Source organism: Oncorhynchus tshawytscha, linkage group LG16 (genome assembly GCF_018296145.1).
Source record: "Oncorhynchus tshawytscha isolate Ot180627B linkage group LG16, Otsh_v2.0, whole genome shotgun sequence".
NCBI lineage: Eukaryota > Metazoa > Chordata > Actinopteri > Salmoniformes > Salmonidae > Oncorhynchus > Oncorhynchus tshawytscha.
Window position 1 is genome coordinate 25,868,325 of NC_056444.1, and position 22,542 is coordinate 25,890,866.

Consider the following 22,542-nt stretch of genomic DNA (forward strand, 5'->3'; position numbering starts at 1 on the left):
AACTTTTGCATTGATTCATTTCATCATTGTCATCCGTGTACAATAGGATACATCTATAGCAGGCAGTAGTAGCTTTCTACGGAAAATAATACATTTTGTGGAATTTAGTTTAACACATTTATCTGTGTCGCCCAAAATAATATTTTCTGTCCCGCTGCGTTACAGTATTACCCCTCTGCATGGAACAGATCTAAAACATATGGTCCAGAAAAAAAGAAACCACAATGGGCAAGATTGTCTGAGGCCTCAGTGGAGTTGAATGTACTGTTCCACTGGGCACAGACGTAATTCAACGTCTAATCCACGTTGTTTCAATGTCATTTCATTGAAATGACGTGGAAACAACGTTGATTCAACCAGTGTGCGCCCAGTGAGGTATGTTCAAGGGTCACTGTAACCTGCATGCCTTTAGATGTGCCTTTCAGTTATTTTGCATGAATAGGTTCTGTGAAATGCTATATAGAATTGATTTGTGTGGTCCAATTGGTTGTGGGTTCAATTGTGAGTTCAATTCTAGCTGGGTTCACATAATAAAAAACATAATGCACTCATTGTAAGGAACTCAAACCCATAGCTGTCCAGATTCTTCTTTAAACACAGGTTCATCTTTATATGTGTAGAGTAAGATAGATAATGTTCTCTCTGAGATGTGCGATTTGTTAATGTTTGTACTGATGTTTTGGTCTTGGTGAAATGCATGCAGTATGGAAATCGTTCACGCTGTTGTGACATACAAAACTGAAAAAATGTTTATATAATGTTAAACAGTGCCACACGCCTGGCAAATGTTGTTCAAATATGGTTGCTCGCATGTCTCAGTTTTGATTAAATACACTTAAGATATTCCTTTTGAATTGATTAGTTCAACTATAGGTATTGTTTTTAAAATACAGCCTAATTCATTTCAGTCTTAGCACAGCCTCCTTCCCACTCTGCATATTTTCCCCTCACATATGTAACTTATGGCAAGTTAACAGCAACATTTTTAAACGGACAATGCACTGTATTTAAAGACTCACTCCATCTGTGTAACGGCTTTCGTCGTCGGATGAGGAAGAGAGTAGTCGGACCAAAGCGCAGCGTGGTAATGGTTCATGTTTGTTTGTTTGTTTGTTTGTTTATTTATTTATTTATTGAACTGAACACTGATACATAACAAGAGAATAAATTAAACCGAAACAGTCCCGTAAGGTGCAAACACTAAACAGAAAATACCTACCCACAAAACCCATGTGGGAAAAAGCTACCCAAGTATGGTTCCCAATCAGAGACAACGATAGACAGCTGTACCTAATTGAGAACCATACCCGGCCAAAACAAAGAAATACAAAACATAGAATGCCCACACAAATCACACCCTGACCAAACCAAAATAGAGACATAAAAAGCTCTCTACGGTCAGGGCGTGACAATCTGTTTTTGAACTTTTCTTGTTGAAATCATTTCACACAGTTGTTGAAAATAAACGAAGTACAATGAGTTAATCATGAAGTTTGTTTTATTATAGAGCTTTATTTAGACCATGCAGCTTGGTTAAAAACATTAATTCAGTGTTTGGTTATCAAAAATAGTAAGATCTCGCTTACTTTTACAACAGTAAGATTCTGTTTTTATAAAAAGTACCTGTTTAACACACCATTCCTTTAATGGCAACGGGACATTGATTATCATCAAGTGGATTGTACGAGTGTGGGATCAATATGAGCCAAAAGAGTACAGATGTATTCTGCCCTACAAAGGCAAAACGCATTAACTATGGAAACAGTGAAACTGAGAAAAATGGCTTTAAAGTTTTTGGGATAACCAGCCAAATATGTTGTAGGTAGATAAGTGACGATGCACTGATGTATAATTTTATTATGAAGTCATTTTTATGCATATCAACCATGACCACTGATTTTACCTATGCAGATACTACACTCTGCCTTTGTATGACTTTAAACAACTATATGGGTAATGCAAAGGCAAAGTGCAGCATCTACAATCTAAACGTTTTCATCCAACTTTCTAGTTTTTATTTTTATTTTTTTTGATGGAAACTGTTTGATAGTTCTACAGTTCGATAATTCTAACTACATTCCAACTGTATTTAAGGGTGTTATGTAGTTATGTTTTCATCTTTTGAGTGTTGTATCGTAGCAACCCTCAAGCATTTTTTTCACCATAAGGTTAGGACTACTTCACCACGCAGAATGTTTATACTTAAAAAATGTTTTGACTTTTGTGCAGTATATACAATCTAAATGTGTTTATCCAACTTTCTTGTTGTTCTTCCTTTTTGACGTTGTATGGTAATATATTTGACCTAAGGTCCATAGGTTAAATCAGTGGTCATGGTTGATATGCGTAAAAAAAAAAAATACTTCACTTATCTACCCACAACATACTTGTCTGGAAAGAAAATCAACTTTAAAGCCATTTTTCTCCGTTTCACTGTTTTTGTAGTTACTGCTTTTTGCCTTCGTATGGCAGAGCGGGTAACTGTTGTCAAAACACGGTGGTACCAGTTCCTTCCACTTCTCTCTATTGCCAACGATTTTCCGGAACTCAAATATTATTTTCAGATCACCAGGTTTTCCTTTGGTTTTACTTGGATTCTGCAGTTAATGTAAAATTTCACACACCACTTTCTCTGAAACGGAACATAATTGAACCAGAAAACTTTGTCACAAGATAAAACAGATACTACAAAGCCTGATTTCAGTCTTAACTCAATTTTGATCAAAAGTGTAGTTACTGTGTTTTGCCTTTGTAAGGCAGTATTGGTTTGTATTGGGTAAAGTTTGTGCTGACAAGCAGTCCTTTTATTGAAAAGAAGAGGTAAAATAGTCTGCAACATTGGTGCTACCAGAAGCAAACTACTGTATCACTCTTAACCTATATATTTTTTAGCTCTCCATCCAACTCTATTGCTGTCCTTGTCAAGCCAAACGCACAGAATGACAAGGAGTTGGCATGATAGCAAAAACAGACTGGCACTCAGGCTATCCTACATTTGCTAGTTTCTCACTAGTAAGGCTAGTGGAGCTTGCCACTAAGTCACCTAACATCAACGTAACACGTGCTATTTTCTGCAAATATTTGCTTGAAGCCTGCAACATAATGCATTATGTCTTCACAGCTACCTAAATAAATGTTGAGTAATTTTGGCATAACATGAATATAAAATGTGTGTTGCCATTCATTAGCATACATAATGTATAACTATGCCACCATTATTCCACTTGTGGGTTTTTGTCTGCTCTCAAACCGACAGTAAAAACCAATTCAAACCAATTACACAATGGAGAGAAAATACATGGAAAGTATATCCTTAGCCCTTGTAAAAACTACTGCTTATTAAGACATTTGGGCAGTCCAAACAAGCTTAATTGCAGTTTCACAGTCAGGTATATCCTAATTATATTATACCCCACAAATATCTGACTTTACATGTAGATAGTGTTGACATATACAGTAAATACATGTAAACATAATGTAGTCTACAAATATTGTATAATATTGTAGCATACGATGAGTGTATAAGGTGGTACAGGTGTTGAAAGGGAGGTAGGTGGGCTACTTCCAGGCAGCACTCGAGGATAAGTGATTGTGTGTCCCGTGGTGTGTGAGTGTGCACGTGTGAGTGTATGTAAACGTATGTCTTCAGTTCTTCAGGTATGACAGCCCAGTGCCCAGCAGTACAGTGGAATGTTTTGTGCATGTGTGTGTGTGTGTGTGTGTCAGTATGTTTAAGATTTCTTCTGGCAGTGGCATCCCAGTTTCCAGCAGTAGCAGATGGAATTGAAGAAGCGACAATGACAGGAGGCACAAGGATCACAGCAGCGAGAGTGGGGAATACAGCTCTCCATCACCTTGGAACAATGAGGGGTTGGGGGGGCAGGCTTCACCTTGGGCTTTTATAACACACACACACACACACACACACACAAAAGGGAAAAGTGATTAACTGACAAGCCCTTACCCTCTGACTGTTTCAAGATGTATGACCTAACTGAGCACTCATGCAACTGCGTTCAAAATGGCATCCTATTCCCTACATAGAAATAGGGTGCCCTATGGATCCTGGTCAAAAGTCAGTGCACTATATACAGAATATAGTTCCATTTGGGAAACAGACATGCAATCATTATGCCAACACATTATAGCCAAGACTATCTTGGACTGTCAACCACTCAGAACTAAGTACACTCAATTTCCCCAGCAGCCTCGCCTCCAGCTGTGCAAAATACATTTTGTTGATGTTCTGTAAGCTAGTAATCATCATACTGTATGAGAAATAGGAATATAATTAGATATGGTTCGAAATTGTTGAGGTCTTACTACCCAATACAGGTTTGTAGACAAATCTAACACATTCATCTTGCATTGATGTCAATGGGATATTTGTGGTCTAATGTCTAGAAAGATAATAATAATAAATGCCATTTAGCAGACGAGTACACATCCCATGCCATCTGTTGTGTGGGACAGATTGGAAAGAAAACGGTGCCCATCACATAGGTTTGAGGCACATATGGATATAGAGAACAGGTTGCGTGGGATGTGGAATCATATCGATATTACACTGTAAAGGTCTGGCCAACATTGATTTTGAAGTTAAGTACACTACATGACTAAAGGTACACTCAGCAAAAAAGAAGCGTCCTCTCACTGTCACCTATGTTTATTTCAGCAAACTTAACATGCGTAAATATTTGTATTAACATAAGATTCAACAACTGAGACATAAACAGGACAAGTTCCACAGACATGTGACTAACAGAAATTGAATAATGTGTCCCTGAAAGGGGAGGGAGGGGGTCAAAATCAAAAGTAACAGTCAGTATCTGGTATGGCCACCAGCTACATTAAGTACTGCAGTGTTTCTCCTCCTCATGGACTGCACCAGATTTGCCAGTTCTCGCTGTGAGATGTGACCCCACTCTTCCACCAAGGCACCTGCGAGTTTCCGGACTTTTCTAGAGGGAATGGCCCTAGCCCTCACCCTCCGATCCAACAGGTCCCAGACGTGCTCAATGGGATTGAGATCCGGGCTCGTCGCTGGCCATGAAAGAACACTGACATTCCTGTCTTGCAGGAAATCACACACAGAACGAGCAGTATAGCTGGTGGCATTGTCATGCTGGAGGGTCATGTCAGGATGAATCTGCAGGAAGGGTACCACATGAGGGAGGAGGATGTCTTCCCTGTAACGCACAGCGTTGAGATTGCCTGCAATGACAACAAGCTCAGTCCGATGATGCTGTGACACACCGCCACAGACCATGACGGACCTTCCACCTCCAAATCGATCCCGCTCCAGAGTACAGGCCTCGGTGTAACGCTCATTCCTTCAATGATAAACGCAAATCCGACCATCACCCCTGGTGAGACAAAACCGCAACTCGTCAGTGAAGAGCCCTTTGCCAGTCCTGTCTGGTCCAGCAACGGTGGGTTTGTGCCCATAGGTGACGTCTGGTGAGGACCTGCATTACAACAGGCCTACAAGCCCTCAGTCCAGCCTCTCTCAGCCTATTGCGGACAGTCTGAGCACTGATGGAGGGATTGTGCGTTCCTGGTGTAACTTGGGCAGTTGATGTTGCCATCCTGTACCTGTCCCGCTAGGTGTGATGTTCGGATGTACCAATCCTGTGCAGATGTTGTTACACGTGGTCTGCCACTGCGAGGACGGTCAGCGCTCTGTCCTGTCTCCCTGTAGCGCTGTCTTATGCGTCTCACAGTACGGACATTGCAATTTATTGCCCTGGCCACATCTGCAGTCCTCATGCCTCCTTGCAGCATGCCTAAGGCACGTTCACGCAGATGAGCAGGGAGCCTGGGTATCTTTCTTTTGGTGTTTTTCAGAGTCAGTAGAAAGGCCTCTTTAGTGTCCTAAGTTTTCATAACTGTGACCTTAATTGACTACTGTCTGTAAGCTGTTAGTGTCTTAACGACCGTTCCACAGGTGCATGTTCATTAATTGTTTATGGTTAATTGAACAAGCATGGGAAACAATGTTTATAGCCTTCACAATGAAGATCTGTGAAGTTATTTGAATTTCTACTAACTATCTTTTCAAGACAGCGTACTGAAAAAGGGCTGTTTCTTTTTTTCCTGAGCTTATTAAGACCCCTGCTCATCAAACATCTCATTCCAAAATCATGGGAATTAGTATGGAGTTGGTTCCCCCTTTGCTGCCATAACAGCCTCTACTCTTCTGGTAAGGCTTTCCACTAGATGTTGGCACATTCCTGCAGGGATTCCATCCAGCCACAAGAGCATTAGTGAGATCGGGCACTGATGTTGGGCGATTAGGCCTGTCTCGCAGTTGGTGTTCCAATTCATCCCAAAGGTGTTCGATGGGTTTGTGGGCAGGGCTCTGTACATGCAAGTCAAGTTTTTCCACACCAATCTCGACAAACCATGTATGTATGGACCTCGCTTTGTGCACGGAGGCATAGTCATGCTGGATCAGGAAAGGGCTTTCCCCAAAATGTTGCCTCAAAGTTGGAAGCACCGAATCGTCTAGAAATGTCAATGTATGCTGTAGCGTTAAGATTTCACTTCACTGGAACTAAGGGGACTATCCCAAACCATGAAAAACAGCCACAGACCATTATTCCTCCTCCACCAAACTTTACAACTGCCAATATGCTTCGCGGCAGGTAGCGTTCTCCTGGCATCCGCCAAACCCAGATTCGTCCATAGGATGTGTTCTCTCTCATCACTCCAGAGAACACATTTCCACTGCTCCAGAGTCCAATGGCGGCAAGCTTTACACCACTCCAGCCGACGCTTGGCATTGCGCATTGGTGATCTTAGGTTTGTCTGCAGCTGCTCGGCCATGTAACTCCATTTCATGAAGCTCCCGACGTTCTTGTGCTGTCGTTGCTTCCTAAGGCAGTTTGGAACTCGGTACTGAGTGTTGCAACTGAGGACAGACAATTTTTACGCGCTACACGCTTCAGCGGCCCCATTCTGTGAGCTTGTGTGGCCTACCACTTCATGGCTGAGACGTTGTTGCTCCTAGACATTTCTACTTCACAATAATGGCACTTACAGTTGACCGGGGCAGCTGTAGTAGGGCAGAAATTTGACAATTACTTTTTGGAAAGGTGGCACCCTATGATGGTGCCACATTTCAAATCCCACCGTACCTTCTCCGCTATGCAATCTGGTTTCCGAGCTGGTCATGGGTGTACCTTAGCCACGCTCAAGGTCCTAAATGACATCATAACCGCCATTGATAAGAGACAATACTGTGCAGCTGTATTCATCGACCTGGCCAAGGCTTTCAACTCTGTCAATCACCACATTCTTATCGGCAGACTCAACAGCCTTGGTTTCTCAAATGACTGCCTCGCCTGGTTCACCAACTACTTACCCACACCTACCCACCTGTCCAGCATCACTACTCTGGACGGTACTGACTTAGAATATATGGACAACTACAAATACCTAGGTGTCTGGTTAGACTGTAAACTGCTTCCAGACTCACATTAAGCATCTCCAATCCAAAATGAAATCTAGAATCGGCTTCCTATTTCGCAACATAGCATCCTTCACTCATGCTGCCAAACATACCCTCGTAAAATTGACTATCCTACCGATCCTTGACTTCTGCGATGTAATTTACAAAATAGCATCCAACACTCTACTCAGCAAATTGTATGCAGTCTATCACAGTGCCATCCGTTTTGTCACCAAAGCCCCATATACTACCCACCACTGCGACCTGTATGCTCTCGTTGGCTGGCCCTCGCTTCATATCCGTCGCCAAACCCACTGGCTCCAGGTCATCTATAAGTCGTTGCTACGTAAAGTCCCGCCTTATCTCAGCTCACTGGTCACCATAGCAGCACCCACCCACAGCACTCTCTCCAGCAGGTATATTTCACTGGTCACCCCCAAAGCCAATTCCTACTTTGGCTGCCTTTCCTTCCAGTTCTCTGCTGCCAATGAAACAAACTGGAACAAACTGCAAAAATCACTGAAGCTGGAGACTCATATCTCCAGATACTACTAGATTTAAGCACCAGCTGTCAGAGCAGCTCACAGATCACTGCATCTGTACATAGCCAATCTGTAAATAGCCCATCCAACTACTTCATCACCATATTGTTATTTATTTTGCTCCTTTGCACCCCAGTACCGCTACTTGTACACTCATCTTCTGCACATCTATCACCCCAGTGTTTAATTTGCCATACTGTAAGAATTTTGCCATTATGGCCTATTTATTGCCTCGCCCCCCTTGTCCTACCTCATTTGCACACACTGTATATAGACTTTCTCTATTGTATTATTGACTGTATGTTTGTTAATTCCATGTGTAACTCTGTGTTGTTGTTTGTGTTGCACTGCTTTGCTTTATCTTGGCCAGGTCGCAGTTGTAAATGAGAACTTGTTCTCAACTAGCCTACCTGGTTAAATAAATGTGAAATAATTTTTTTTTTAAATGTGAAAGTCACTGAGCTCTTCAGTAAGGCCATTTTACTTCCAATGTTTGTCTATGGAGATTGCATGGCTGAGTGCTCAATTTTATACACCTGTCAGCAACGGGTGTGGCTGAAATAGCCAACTCCAATCATTTGTGGTGTCCACATACTGATACATTTGTATATATAGTGTATCAGTGTAACACGCTACGCTAGAAGCTTGCTGCAATCCCCAGGCCACAGACAGGTGTGGCTACAGTATGCCGTCACCACAAAGTGTCTGATTGATTTTGGGGTGAATTACTACTGAAACCTGCTGGGGCAAAAGGCTAAAGGCTAAGGGCTTGCTGCTCTCCACAGGGCAGGTCACAGGTGTGTGTGTGTGGGGGGGGGGTATGATGTTATCAAAAAGCAGTAGAGTACTGTAACTCAGAAATGATCCTAACATAATCTCCACCAGTTTACCGTCACATGCAATCTCTGGTGTTCCTGGATTCCTCTTCTGGCAAACAACCTTCTGGGTTTTGCCTGGTTCCAGAGCTCTGTTGGAAAGAAAGTAGGAATAGTCATAAGAAACCTCCTTAATTCGGATTAGAGATTACAACATTCTGGGGTTGAAGTAAATTGAATAACAAGAATTACCGTCCAAAAATATAGTGAAACGCCAAACAGCATAATAGGAAACAGATGTTATTGCTATTATTGATCTGAATATCAAAACCCCATGTTCACTTCACTTACTGTATATAAGTTGTCAGCCATGGCAGCAAGGTTAACAAATGGAAACTGTATACATTTGTCGTGTGTGTCTATCACCAATAACTAGCAGAACTTTTGTACATCTTCATCACCCCTGTCACAAATCAGGGCTATTTAAATGTAGCAGGGTGTAACCAGAGATTTCTGTTACATGCATTTGAAATACCTATTTCAAAGATTGAGTATTTTGTATTTCACTGGCCTGACTTATAATGCAATGTATTTTGTAACAAGATATGTTTCAAAAGTAAAAAGTAAAGTACACTAAATAAACAACTACAGAAAGTAAACTAAATAAACAACTACATACCACAGTCATAAACCCCATTTCCATTCACAGTTTTTATGCAAGTAAAGTAAAAATAGAAAACAGCTGTGATGGAAATACAATGTTTCGGTGTAATTTCATAAATGCAGACAGATAATTTGTTTGTTTGAAATGGTGGGATCTTTTTGTGTCTGTAAAATGTATTATGCAGGAAATTGTGGTGGAAATGCCTTTATGCGCAGATATTGATACAATAACCATCATATCGAAGTAAATTGAGTTACACAATGATATGATCTGTGGTCCTCCCACTATGACTTTGGAAACCATGCAGTTTATTAGGCTACAGATTAAATAAGTTATGAACTTCAAAGAGTGGTGAAAGTGCAAGGTGATGAGCTTGATGCTCCTTTCCAATACATATCGAGGGTCTGATTCTGGTGACACGATCATTGATGCTTGGCTGCTGTTTGACAAATAAAAATATTCTTGCCCTTTTACACATAATAATCTCATCATGTAGGCTATATGTGCACTCTAGCAATCCAGCTGGCTATCTGCTTGCTGTTGGCTAGAGCACAGGTGCCAATACCAAGAGTGGGCACACTTGCTAAATAACACAATTTTTTTGTAAGAAAACCATCAGTCGAGTTGATGTTAATATTCAGAACCACATTCCTGTAAAGATTAGAGTTAAATACTGTTGAAGTAATATGGTTACAGGTTCATCTGTCTCACATAAAGCCCATTCTTATGGGAAGCTGCTATATACCACAAAGTGCTAACAGTCAGTATCTGAATAACATGTGTGAAATGCTTGATAATGCATGTGATATCAACAGAGGTATATTTTTTGTGTGATTTAAATATTGACTGACTTTCATCAAGCTGCCCACTCAAGAAAAAGCTTCAAACTGTAACCAGTGCCTGCAACCTGGTTCAGGTTATCAGTCAACCTACCAATGTATTTACAAACAGCAAAGGAATTTAATCAACATGTATTGATCACATCTTTACCAATGCTGCAAAAATGTGCTTGAAAGCAGTATCCAGATCCATCAGATGTAGTGATCACAATATAGTAGCCATATCTAGGAAAATCAAAGTTATAAAGGCTGGGCCTATTATAGTGTATACAGTAAGAGGTCATACAATACATTTTATAGGAATTCCTATGTTGGGGATTTAAATAATAATATTTGTTGTTCGAAGGTGTGTAATGACGAGCAAACAGATGTTGCTGTAACGAGTGTGCTGAGAGTCAGGAAGCAAGTTCAGGGAGTGAGTGTTTAAATAAATAAAATAAACAATGAACACGAAATAAACGAACTGACATGAAAACAGAGTCAATAACACCTGAGGAAAGAACCAAGAGGAGTGACAGATATAGGGAAGATAGTTAAGGAGGAGGAGTCCAGGTGATTGTCATGAGGTGCAGGTGTGCGAGACGATGGTGACAGGTGTGCGGGATAATCAGCAGCCTGATGACCCAGAGGCCGGAGAGGGAGTATACATGATAGTTGAACTTGACACACTTATGAAATTGCTTATTCCAATTACTAATAAGAATGCACCCATTAAGAAAATGACTGTAAAAATGGTTAAATCCCAGTGGATTGATGAGGAATTTAAAAATTGTGTGGTTTAGAGGGATGATGCAAAAGGAATGGCAAATAAGTCTGGCTGCACTTCCGATTGGCAAACTTACTGCAAATTGAGAAATCATGTGACTAAACTGAATGAAAAGAAGAAACTACACTATGAAACAAAAATAAATGACAAAGAAGGATAGTAAAAAGCTTTGGAGCACCTTCAATTACATTTTTGGAAAAAAGGCAAACTCAGCTCCATCATTCATTGAATCAGATGGTTCCTTCATCACAAAACCAATTGATATTGTCAACTACTTTAATTACTTTTAATTGGCAAGATTAGCAAATTTAGGCATGACATGCCAGCAACAAATGCTGACACTACACATCCAAATATATCTGACCAAATGATGAAAGACAAGAATTGTAATTTTCATAAAGTGAGTGTGGAAGAGGTGAAAAAAAAAATACTATTTATCAACAACGACAAGGCAACGGGGTCTGACGACTTGGATGTAAATTTACTGAGGATAATAGCGGACGATATTGCCACTCCTATTTGCCATATCTTCAATTTAAGCCTACTAGAAAGTGTGTACCCTCAGGCCTGGAGGGAAGCTAAAGTCATTCCGTTACCTAAGAATAGTAAAGCCCCCTTTACTGGCTCAAATAGCCGACCTATCAGCATGTTGCCCAACCCTTAGTAAAGTTTTGGAAAAAATTGTGTTTGACCAGATCAATGCTATTTTACAAATTGACAGACTTTCAGCATGCTTATAGGGAAGGCCATTCAACAAGCACAGCACTTACACAAATAACTGATGATTGGCTGAGAGAAATTGATGATAAAAGATTGTGGGGCTGTTTTGTTACACTTCAGTGCAGCTTTTGACATTATTGATTATAGTCTGCTGCCAGAAAAACATGTGTTTTGGCTTTACACCCCCTGCTATGTTGTGGATAAAGAGTTACCGGTCCAAAAGAACACAGAGGGTGTTCTCAAATGGAAGTCTCTCCAACACAATCCAGGTAGAATCAGGAATTCCCCAGGGCAGCGGTCTAGGCCCCTTACTTTTTAAAATATTTACTAACGACATGCCATGCTTTGAGTAAAGCCAGTGTGTCTATGTATGCGGATGATTCAACACTATACACATCAGCTACTACAGCAACTGAAATGACTGCAAAACTTAAAGAGCTGCAGTTAGTTTCAGAATGGCTGGCAATGAATAAGTTAGTCCTAACTATTTCAAAAACTGAAAACATTGTATTTGGGACACATTCACTAAACCTCAACTAAATCTTGTAATAAATAATGTGTAAATTGAGCAAGTTGAGATGACTAAACTGCTTGGAGTACCCTGGATTGTAAAACTGTCATGGTCAAAACATATTGATCCAACAGTAGCTAAGATGTTTTATTTCACCTTTATGTAACCAGGTAGGCCAGTTGAGAACAAGTTCTCATTTACAACTGCGACCTGGCCAAGATAAAGCAGTGCGACAAAAACACAGACTTACACATGGGACAAAAAAAAAACGTACAGTCAATAACACAATAGAAAATCTGTATACAATGTGTGCAAATTCAGTAAGGAGGTAAGGCAATAAATAGGCCACAGTGGCGAGGTAATTACAATTTAGCAATTAACACTGGAGTAATAGATGAGGATGTGCAAGTAGGAATATAGGTGTGCAAAAAAAATATGGGGATGAGGTAGGTAGTTGATTGGATGGGCTATTTACAGATGGGCTGGTTACAGCTGCAGTGATCGGTAAGCTGCTCTGACAGCCGATACTTGAAGTTAGTGAGGGAGATATAAGTTTGGGGAAAAGTCTGACCATAACAAAGGGCTGCTGTACCTTCCTCACAGCACTATCCTACAGGCTCTAGTTTTGTTGCACCTGGACTACTGTTCAGTCATGTGGTCAGGTGCCACAAAGAGGGACTTAGGAAAATTGCAATTGGCTCAGAACAGGGCAGTACGGCTGGCCCTTGTATGTACACGGAGAGCAAACATTAATAATATGCATGTCAATCTCTCCTGGCTCAGTGTAGAGGAGAGATTGACTTAATCACTACTTGTATTTGTGAGAGGTATTGACATGTTGAAAGCACCCAGCTGTCTGTTTAAACGACTAGCACACAACTCAGACACCCATGCATACACCACAAGGCATGCCACCAGAGGTCTCTTCACAGTCCCCAATTCCAGAACAGACTATGAGGAGGCGCACAGTACTACATAGAGCCATGACTACATGGAACTCTATTCCACATCAGGTAAATGATGCAAGCAGTAGAATCAGATTTAAAAAACAGATACAAATACACCTTATGGAACAGCGGGGCCTGTGAAGCAACACAAACACGTGCACACACACACACACACGATAACATGACATTACTTTTTGCGGTTAAATTCCCATGTACCAAATAAAAAATACACGTTAAGTGAGTTTCCATCGCATTTTCAACTCTACATCGTATTTGTATTTATTATGGATCCCCATTAGCTGCTGCCAAGGCACTCAGTGTGTGCCCTCAGTCCCATACTCCACTGCCAAATATCTACAACACAAAATCCTTGTGTATAGTGCATGCACTACGTGATCACACAGCATTTTTTTCTGCAACAAGTACATTTGATGGAAACACATCTCTGGTGGGAAAATGCACATATTGTTTTTATGCAGATTTTAGAATATTTGTATTAAAATCTGTCACCAATTGGATGGAAAATTAGCTATAGCAAGTTTTTAGATTTTTTTTTTACCGTTACTGAGAATGTTGTTATAGTGAAAGTGTGTACTTTCAAAAAAGTATTGTATTTAATAAAAATAACTATTTAGATTAAATACAATACTTTACAAAAGTATTTGGTATTTATTTTTTTACATTGGTCTTTCAAATATTTTGTAATAGTTACAAGATAGTATCATTGCTCATCTCTGAATGTAACGGAGTGAGTGAGCAGCAGCAGCGTCTCAGAGAGAAGTGCTTGAGAGGGCAACTCTGTGTTGAGGTGGCAGACCTGGGTTCAAATAACATTTAAATATGTTGAGTTTAGCCTACCATGAGTGGCAAATTGGTTTTACAATTTGGGACTATTCTATTGGTCCATTACACCAGGCAAAGTCAAGGAGCTGATTTATTTTTTTAATGTGATTTTGAATAGTATTTGAAGCCAAGTCTGGTGCATTGTGGTTTTGGATGATTAGGTGACCTTCCACCAAGATGGTCATTACATGCTGTGACCTAAGAACCTGCTTAGGTCAAAGCTGGTCAGAGCAGGAGGGATATGTGTAGACTCTGGTGGATGTATTGCTATACAAGGTCCAAGGCTTTTTATTAGTCACATTTACAATAAACGTGACATTTGTTACCCCAGTGCAAAACAGTCTCCATTACAAATACATAAGGTACTGCAATAAATCAAGTCCAGGGCTCTCCAGACCTGTTCCTGGAGAGCTCTCCTCCTGTAGGTTTTCCCTCCAACCCCAGTTGTATCTAACCCAATTCAGTTTATCCACCAGCTAATTATTAGAAAGAGGTGTGCTAGATTTGTGTTGGAGTGAAAACCTAGAGTTTGGTAGCTCTCCAGCAACAGCAATATTCATTTTCAAAATGAAAATCCCTTGCATGTAAATTATTGACAGGATGATTTGATAGGCTACTGAACAGTGTACTTAATTAAAAATGTTTAGTAATTAATTCAGGTTACAATTTCTAATGTTTTGAATAAAATATCATTTTTTACCAGTTCAGACAAAATCTTATCCAACTAAGTGCACACATGCATGGTTAATAGCATATTAATTATTATCTTTTCCATTCCTATATATTATCTCCAAAGTGTGATTCCCGACTTCCAGTGGTGGTCGCATTGACAATACATACACACAAAATAAATATATACAGCATGTACACAAGAAGAGTGGCAATGTATGGCAATGACTTGAACCATACATTGTGCAAAGTAAGTCAATCAATTGTATATAAGTAAAATACAATCAGAAGAGCAAATGTAAACCAGGGAAAAAAACGCACTACCCTCCCCTGTGCCCCCCACCCCCAAAAAACACACAACCCTCCCCATAGCAATGATAACATGCTTTTCTCATCATCAGTCTATATTTATCATTTAGCTAATACAATAAGTGTACAACTCAAGAGAAAAAAGACAATTGGATTTTTGGATGACGAATTAAGGGGAATGAAACTAGGATAGACTACTCACCTATTTCCTTGGCCGTAAAATAATTTGATGACAAATTATTGTCGGTCCTTTTAATTTTAACAAGATGTGTCTTGTCACGCGCTGCAAGCCTACAGTTGACAGCTGCAAATTGAAGAAGGCAAATACATAATATCGCAGGCTTCATTTCGATTCCACTCAAATATTGCTAATGTGGGGAGAAACAAAAATGAGCGTTATTAGATCAATTAAGACTGCAGAAATGTCGACGCCATAAAACAGCAAAAATATCGCTCCTCACTCTCGGACATATAGTCTCGTTTATTATTTGGTCCTTCGAGACAAAAGTAACACTTTATAAACCGGAATCTTGTTCCCGCACCCGCCCACCTCCTTCGTATTTCCATAAGTGAGAGCAAGAGACCATCTGGACACTGAAATCTTGGCTCAATGATCATAGTAAAGTACCCACCTGAGGATATTCAGAGGCAGTTTTATTCTGGATATTCACTGAACAAAAATATAAACACAACGTGTAAATTGCTGGTCCATGAGCTGAAATAAAAGATTCCAGAAATGTCTCTCAACTTTTCAGCACACATCCTGTAGTGAGCATTTTATCCTTTAGTCAATATCATCCATCCACCTGACAGGTGTGGCATATCAAGAAGCTGATTAAACAGGAGTACCTTTTTTAACTTACCTTTATTTAACTAGGCAAGTCAGTTAAGAACAAATTCTTATTTTCAATGACAGCCTAGGAACAACTGCCTTGTTCAGGGGCAGAACAGCAGATTTTTACCTTGTCAGCTTGGGGATTTGATCTTGCAACCTTCCGGTTACTATTCCAAAGTTCTAACCACTAGGCTACCTGCCACCCCACCTCGTGCTGGGGACAATAAAAGGCCACTCTAAAATATGCAGTTTTGTCACACAACACAATGCCACAGATGTCTCAAGTTTTGAGAGCGTGTGCAATTGGCATGCTGACTGCAGGAATGTCCACCAGAGCTGTTGCCAGATAATTTAATGTTCCTTTCTCTACCATGAGCCGCCTCCAACGTCGCTTTAGAAGTACGTCAAACCAGCCTCACAACCGCAGACCACGTGTAACCACGCCAGCCCAGGACCTACACTCCCGGCTTCCTCACCTGCGAGATCGTCAGGGGGGTGGGGAGTGTGGAGGAGTAATTATGTCTGTAATAAAGCCCTTTTATCATTCTGATTGGTTGGGCCTGGCTCCTCAGTGGGTCGGCCTGGTCCCAAGTGGGTGGGCCTATGCCCTCCCAGGCCCACCTATGGCTGTGCCCCTGCCCAGTCATTTGAAATCCATATATTAGGGCCTAATGAATTTATTTAAATTGACTGATTTCCTTATATGAACTGTAACTCAGCAAAATCCAAAATAGGGGAGGGTTGTCTTTAAAAAAAATTGCTATGGGGAGGGTTGTGTGTTTTTTTGGGGTGGGGGGCACAGGGGAGGGTAGTGCGTTTTTTTCCCTGGTTTACATTTGCTCTTCTGATTGTATTTTACTTATATACAATTGATTGACTTACTTTTGATATTACCCTAATAAAGTTTAGAAATGTTTGTGAAGGTTTGGTATGTGTGGCTATTATTAAGCTTTAGCTACTGCAGGCCTATGATATTGTGACGTTTGCTGGTTTCACGATCGTATAACTTTGATAGCTTAAATAAAAAACTGGGTAACAGGGAGTTGAACAAAACAACCAACAAAACAACCAACCTAGCCTGAACTAGCTAGCCATAATCCAAGGTCCAGCAGGAGGTATCTCCCCGAGAGATAAACATGAGAGACAAAATGTGGCTCTCCCCACTAGTTATATCCTCACAAAACCAATGAGTAGCCCCCACTCTCTGTTATCATGACAACCCCATAAACAATGAACGTGGCTGGTGCTGCCAGGTTGGGGCAGGGTCTGCCCACCCTAACTCCCTGAGGGTCATTACATTGCTCCCCTCTCAAGTCCTCGTCCCCAAGGATAAAGTCTCTGAACTGACCAGGGGTCTCCTTGAACGCCGTGGCCTCCAGGTTGGAGCAATGGGGGTAAGTGGTCAACGGTGCCCAGCTTTGAGTGAGAGAGGGGCACCAGTTCCCCCCATCAGGGTTACCACTTCACCCGGAAGTGGCTCTGATGTTGCCGGGGAACAGCCGTTGAGGCCATCCGGCACTTTGGTGACTGGGGGGGTTCAATGGGTCAGGGGCTCATCCATAGGCCAGTTCTTTACGGGTTCTAAGCTCCCGACCCAACATGAAAAGCGCAGGGGTGCGTCCCGTATCTTGCACCACGCTACAACATGCCAGGAGGACTAATGACAGCTGAACATCCTAGTCCTTTTGGTCTCAGGTGGTGATGAGGTCCAGCTGTGCACCCAGGGTGCGCATTAACCCCTCTACCAGTCCGTCACTTTGTGGGTGAATGGAGGTGGTTCTGATTTTATGAATCCTGAGTATCGGACACATTTCAGCGAAGACCTTGGACTCGAAGTTCCGCCCTTGGTTCAGATGAATGAATATGTCCCCCACAAAGGTGTCAGCCACCGTCTCTGCTTCCTGGTTTGGTAGTACATAGGCCTCTGGCTACTTTGGGAAGTAGTTGATCGCCACAAGGTTGAAGCGATTACCATTGGTGGATTTGGCCCAGCACATCCACGGCGATCTGGTCCATGGGAGCACCAACTCCGTGTTGCTGCAAGGGGGCTTGCAATCGACCTTGGGGGCCTTTTTTGGTTGTGCATGAATCACAGCAATGGCAGTTATCCGCCACATCCGGTCTACATTGTCCCCAGTAGAAGGATTGGCAGATTAAGAAAGAGTGTTTTGATTACTGATGTTAACCTTCCTGGATATAACCTTTTTTCGGCAAGACAGATCTTCCAAAGGTGGGAGAGTGGCAATCTTTACCAAGGATGCTCAGTTGTCTCCACAAAGTCTGTCTCCAAACAATTTGATTTGCTGGTTTTAAGCATTACACTTTCAAATAGCGCTTTGTTGACTGTTGCTGGGTGTTATCGTCCTCCATCAGCACTGGCCTGTACCTGCTCTAAGCTCTCTCCTGACCCCTTACACTAATTCTTAATTTGTCCTGCTAGATGACTTAAACTGGGACATGCTTAAACCACCTGACCAAGTCCTAAAGCCATGGGACTCCCTAAATCTTTCTCAGATTATGACCAATCCCACAAGGTAGGACTCCAAATACCCAGAAAAGGGTACTCTCCTCGATGTTATCCTCACAAATAATCCTTATAGGTACCAGTCTGGTGTTTTCTGTAATGACCTTAGTGATCACTGTTTTACAGTCTGTATTTGTAATGGCTGCTCAGTGAAGTGTCCTGTTCTGATTTGTCATAGACGTAGGTTAAAAACTTTCATGATCAAGCCTTCCTCCATGACCTGGCCTCTGTAAATTGGTATAGAATCAGCTTGATCCTCTCTGTCGAAGAAGCTTGGACCTTCTTTTTTGATATCTCTCAGTGATATTGTTAACAAACACGCCCACGTAAAGAAAATTAGAATTAAAAACAGGTTCAGCCACTGGTTCGACCGTGATCTTGCAGAGTTACTCCACCTCAAGAATTGTATTTGGAGAAAGGCTCGGCACACGCATACTCAGGCTGACTGGTTCTCGTTCAGGAAAATGAGAAATAAGTGCACTCAGGCTATCCGGAAGGCCAAAGTTAGTTACTTTAAGGAGAAGTTCACTCTCTGTGGGTCTAACCTCAAGAAGTTCTGGAAAACGGTTAGCCCTGGAAAATGAACCCTCCTCCTCACAGCTGCCCATGTCCCTTAAAGTTGATGATGTGGTTGTTACTGACAATAAGCACATGGCTGAGTTCTTTAATCACCACTTCATTAAGTCAGGATTCCTATTTGACTCAGCAATGCCTCCTTGCCAGTCCAACATTTCCTCATCTCCCACCCCTTCTAATGCGACAAGCCCCAATGCTCCTCCCTCTTTTTCCTCTGCCCCACTACAAAGTTTCTCCCTGCAGGCAGTCACTGAGTCCGAGGTGCTAAAAGAGCTCCTTAAACTTCACCCCAAAGGGTTTAGACCCTTTCCTCTTTAAGGTTGCTGCCCTTATAATCGCCAAGCCTATCTCTGACCTTTTTAACCTGTCTCTCCTCTCTGGGGAGGTTCCCATTGCTTGGAAGGCAGCCACGCTTAGTCCTTTATTTAAAGGGGAGATCAAGCTGATCCTAACTGTTATAGGCCTATTTCTATTTTGCCCTGTCTATCAGAAGTGTTGGAAAATCTTGCCAGTAATCAACTGACTGGCTTTCTTGATGTCTATAGTATTCTCTCTGGTATGAAATCTGGTTTCTGCTCAGGTTATGGATGTGTCACTGCCACCTTAAAAGTCCTCAATGATGTCACCATTGCCTTTGATTCTAAGCAATGTTGTGCTGCTATTTTGATTGACTTGGCCAAAGCCTTTGATAAGGTAGACCATTCCATTCTTGTGGGCAGGCTAAGGAGTATTGGTGTCTCTGAGGGGTCTTTGGCCTGGTTTGCTAACTACCTCTCTCAAAGATTGCAGTGTATAAAGTCAGAACATCTGCTGTCTCAGCCACTACCTGTCACCAAGGGTGTACCCCAAGGCCCCACGCTCTTCTCAATTTACATCAACAACATAGCTCAGGCAGTAGAAAGCACTCTCGAGCTTATTTGCAGATGAGACAGTCTTATACTCAACTGGCCCCTCCCGGGAGTTTGTGTTAAACACTCTACAACAAAGCTTTCTTTGTGTCCAACAAGCTTTCTCTGCCCTTGACCTTGTTCTGAACACCTCCAAAACTAAGGTCATGTGGTTTGGTAAGAAGAATGCCCCTGTACACTCCTCGTTTGTTAAATGACCGGACCAAGGTGCAGCGTGGTAGGCGTATATTTTCTTTATTAATGTTCCACCAAAAAAAACAATAAACAACACAACAAACGTAAAGCTTCGTAGTGCAAAACATGCAACAAACAAAGACAAGATCCCACAACCTAAGTGCGGGAAAAAGGGCTGCCTAAGCATGATCCCCAATCAGAGACAACGATAGACAGCTGCCTCTGATTGGGAACCACTCTCGGCCAAAAACAAAGAAACAGAAAACATAGAATGCCCACCCAAATCACACCCTGACCTAACCAAATAGAGAAATAAAAAGGCTCTCTAAGGTCAGGGCGTGACAGCCCCTCTCACCACAGGTGTGATTACTACCTCAGAGGGTTTAGAGCTTGAGATAGTCACCTCATACAAGTACTTGGGAGTATGGCTAGATGGTACACTGTCCTTCTCTCAGCACATATCAAACCTGCAGGCTAAAGTTAAATCTATAAAGGGAAAGGTTTCCTCTATTGTAATCGTTCCTCTTTCACCCCAGCTGCCAAACTAACCCTGATTCAGATGACCATCCTAAAAAAGCTAGATTATGGAGACCAGTAATTTCTAGATTGGCAAGTAAGGGTGCTCTCAAGCCGCTAGATGTTCTTTACAATTCAGCCATCATGTGTTTCATTTAACCAGGTAAGTTGACTAAGAACACATTCTCATTTACAGCAATGACCTGGAGAATAGTTACAGGGAAGAAGATGAATGAGACAATTGTAAGCTGGGGATCATTAGGCAACCATGGTGGGATGATTAGGTGACCATGTTGGTATGAGGGACAGCTTGGAAATTTAGGCAGGACAACAGGGTTAACACCCCTACTCTTGCGATAAGTACCATAGGATCTTTAATGAACTCAGAGAGTCAGGACACCCATTTAATGTCCCATCCAAAAGACAGCCCCCTGCACAGAGCAGTGTCCCCAATCACTGCCCTGGGGCATTAGAATATTTTTTAGACCAGAGGAAATGTGTGAGTGCCTCCTACTGGCCCTCCAACACAACTTCCAGCAGCATCTGGTCTTCCATCCAGGGACCAACCATGACCAACCCTGCTTAGCTTCAGAAGCTAGCCAGCAGTGGGATGCAGGGCGGTATGCTGCTGGTTTAGAGGACACATCACTGCACTCTCTGTATACCTGTCGCAAGAACCACTTGTTGTTGCTTACCAAGACCCCCCCCCCCATCTGAGATACCTACTGTGACTCGTGTTTGCATCTCAATGTGAAAAAACTGTCTGCATGTTCTTCACAAAGATGGCAACAGATGCTACTGAGCCAGATGTCTATGTGTCAAGGGAGAAGCTCCAGGTGGTATCTGATTTTAAGTACCTTGGCATCATACTTGATTCCAACCTCTCTTTTAAAAAGCAGGTGAAAAAGGTAATTCAAATAACCAAATTCATCCTAGCTAATGTACAATTTATATGAAATAGCACTTCAAATCTATGATCCTCCCCTACTTAACATACTGCTTGACTAGTTGGGCCCAAGCTTGTTGTACAACATTAAAACCCATTCAGTCTGTCTACAAACAGGCTCTCAAAGTGTTTGATAGAAAGCCCAATAGCCATCATCACTGTTACATCCTCAGAAAGCATGAGCTCCTGAGTTGGGAAAATCTTGGGCAATACACAGACACATGTCTTGTATTCAAGATCCTAAACGGCCTGGCTCCCCCTCCACTCAGTATTTTTGTTAAACAGGAAACTCAAACATATGGCAACAGATCCACAAGGTCTGCCATGAGAGGTGACTGTATGAAAAAGCACCTTTTGTAAATCCGCTTTCTCTGTGAGAGCTTCCCATGTCTGGAATATATTGCCATCAGACACACATAACTGCACCACCTATCACACTTTCAGAAAAAACATGTAGACATGGTTAAAGGTCAATCAGATTTGTGAACATAATCCCTAGCTGTGTATTGGCTCTTGCCATGTTGTCTGTAGCTTGTGAGGTGTAGAAACACTTAGTTGCTTTTATGGATTTTGTCTTGTTGCTTTTTGTTCTATGTTGCTCTGTCTATATGCTACATATTGCTTGTCCTATGTTGCTCTGCATGTGCTCACTGCTCAATGATTGTCTGTATTGTAATTGTTTTTAATAGCCTGCACTGGGACTGCTGTTGAAAATTAGCCGGCTGGCTAAAACCGGCACTTTTACTGAAACGTTGATTATTGTGCACTGTCCCTGTAAAAATAAATAAACTCAATAAACTTACTGACAGTTGTGTCTGCTTGGCGTGATGTATTGTTGTCTCCTTCTTGCCATTTGTGCTGTTCTCTGTGCCCAACAATGTTTGTACCCTGTTTCATGTTGCTACCATGTTGTTGTCATGTTGTGTTGCTACCATGCTGTGTTGTCATGTGTTGTTGCCATGCTATGTTGTTGTCTTAGGTCTCT

The 22,542-nt window shown here is 41.7% G+C and overlaps 1 protein-coding gene across 1 annotated transcript; it reads right to left on the reverse strand.

Moving 5' to 3' along the window:
• Positions 1–1,492: 1,492 nt before the first annotated feature.
• LOC112215572 (agouti-signaling protein) lies at positions 1,493–15,617 on the reverse strand. Its single transcript, XM_024374698.2, has 3 exons — positions 15,281–15,617; positions 8,886–8,962; positions 1,493–3,896 (listed from the first exon to the last, which is right to left on the reverse strand). Exons 1-3 carry the CDS (start codon positions 15,423–15,425, stop codon positions 3,732–3,734), a joined length of 387 nt encoding a protein of 128 aa, XP_024230466.1. The 5' UTR covers positions 15,426–15,617; the 3' UTR covers positions 1,493–3,731.
• Positions 15,618–22,542: the final 6,925 nt, after the last annotated feature.

What these genes read in the sequence shown, in the direction of transcription:
- LOC112215572 (XM_024374698.2), bottom strand. Translation starts at nt 15,425, where the DNA reads ATGAAGCCTGCGATATTATGTATTTGCCTTCTTCAATTTGCAGCTGTC. An exon ending in TTTTACGGCCAAGGAAATAG is followed by an intron (nt 8,963 to 15,280) that starts GTGAGTAGTCTA and finishes TCTTTCCAACAG; the next exon opens with AGCTCTGGAACCAGGCAAAA. An exon ending in ACCAGAGATTGCATGTGACG is followed by an intron (nt 3,897 to 8,885) that starts GTAAACTGGTGG and finishes GTGTTATAAAAG; the next exon opens with CCCAAGGTGAAGCCTGCCCC.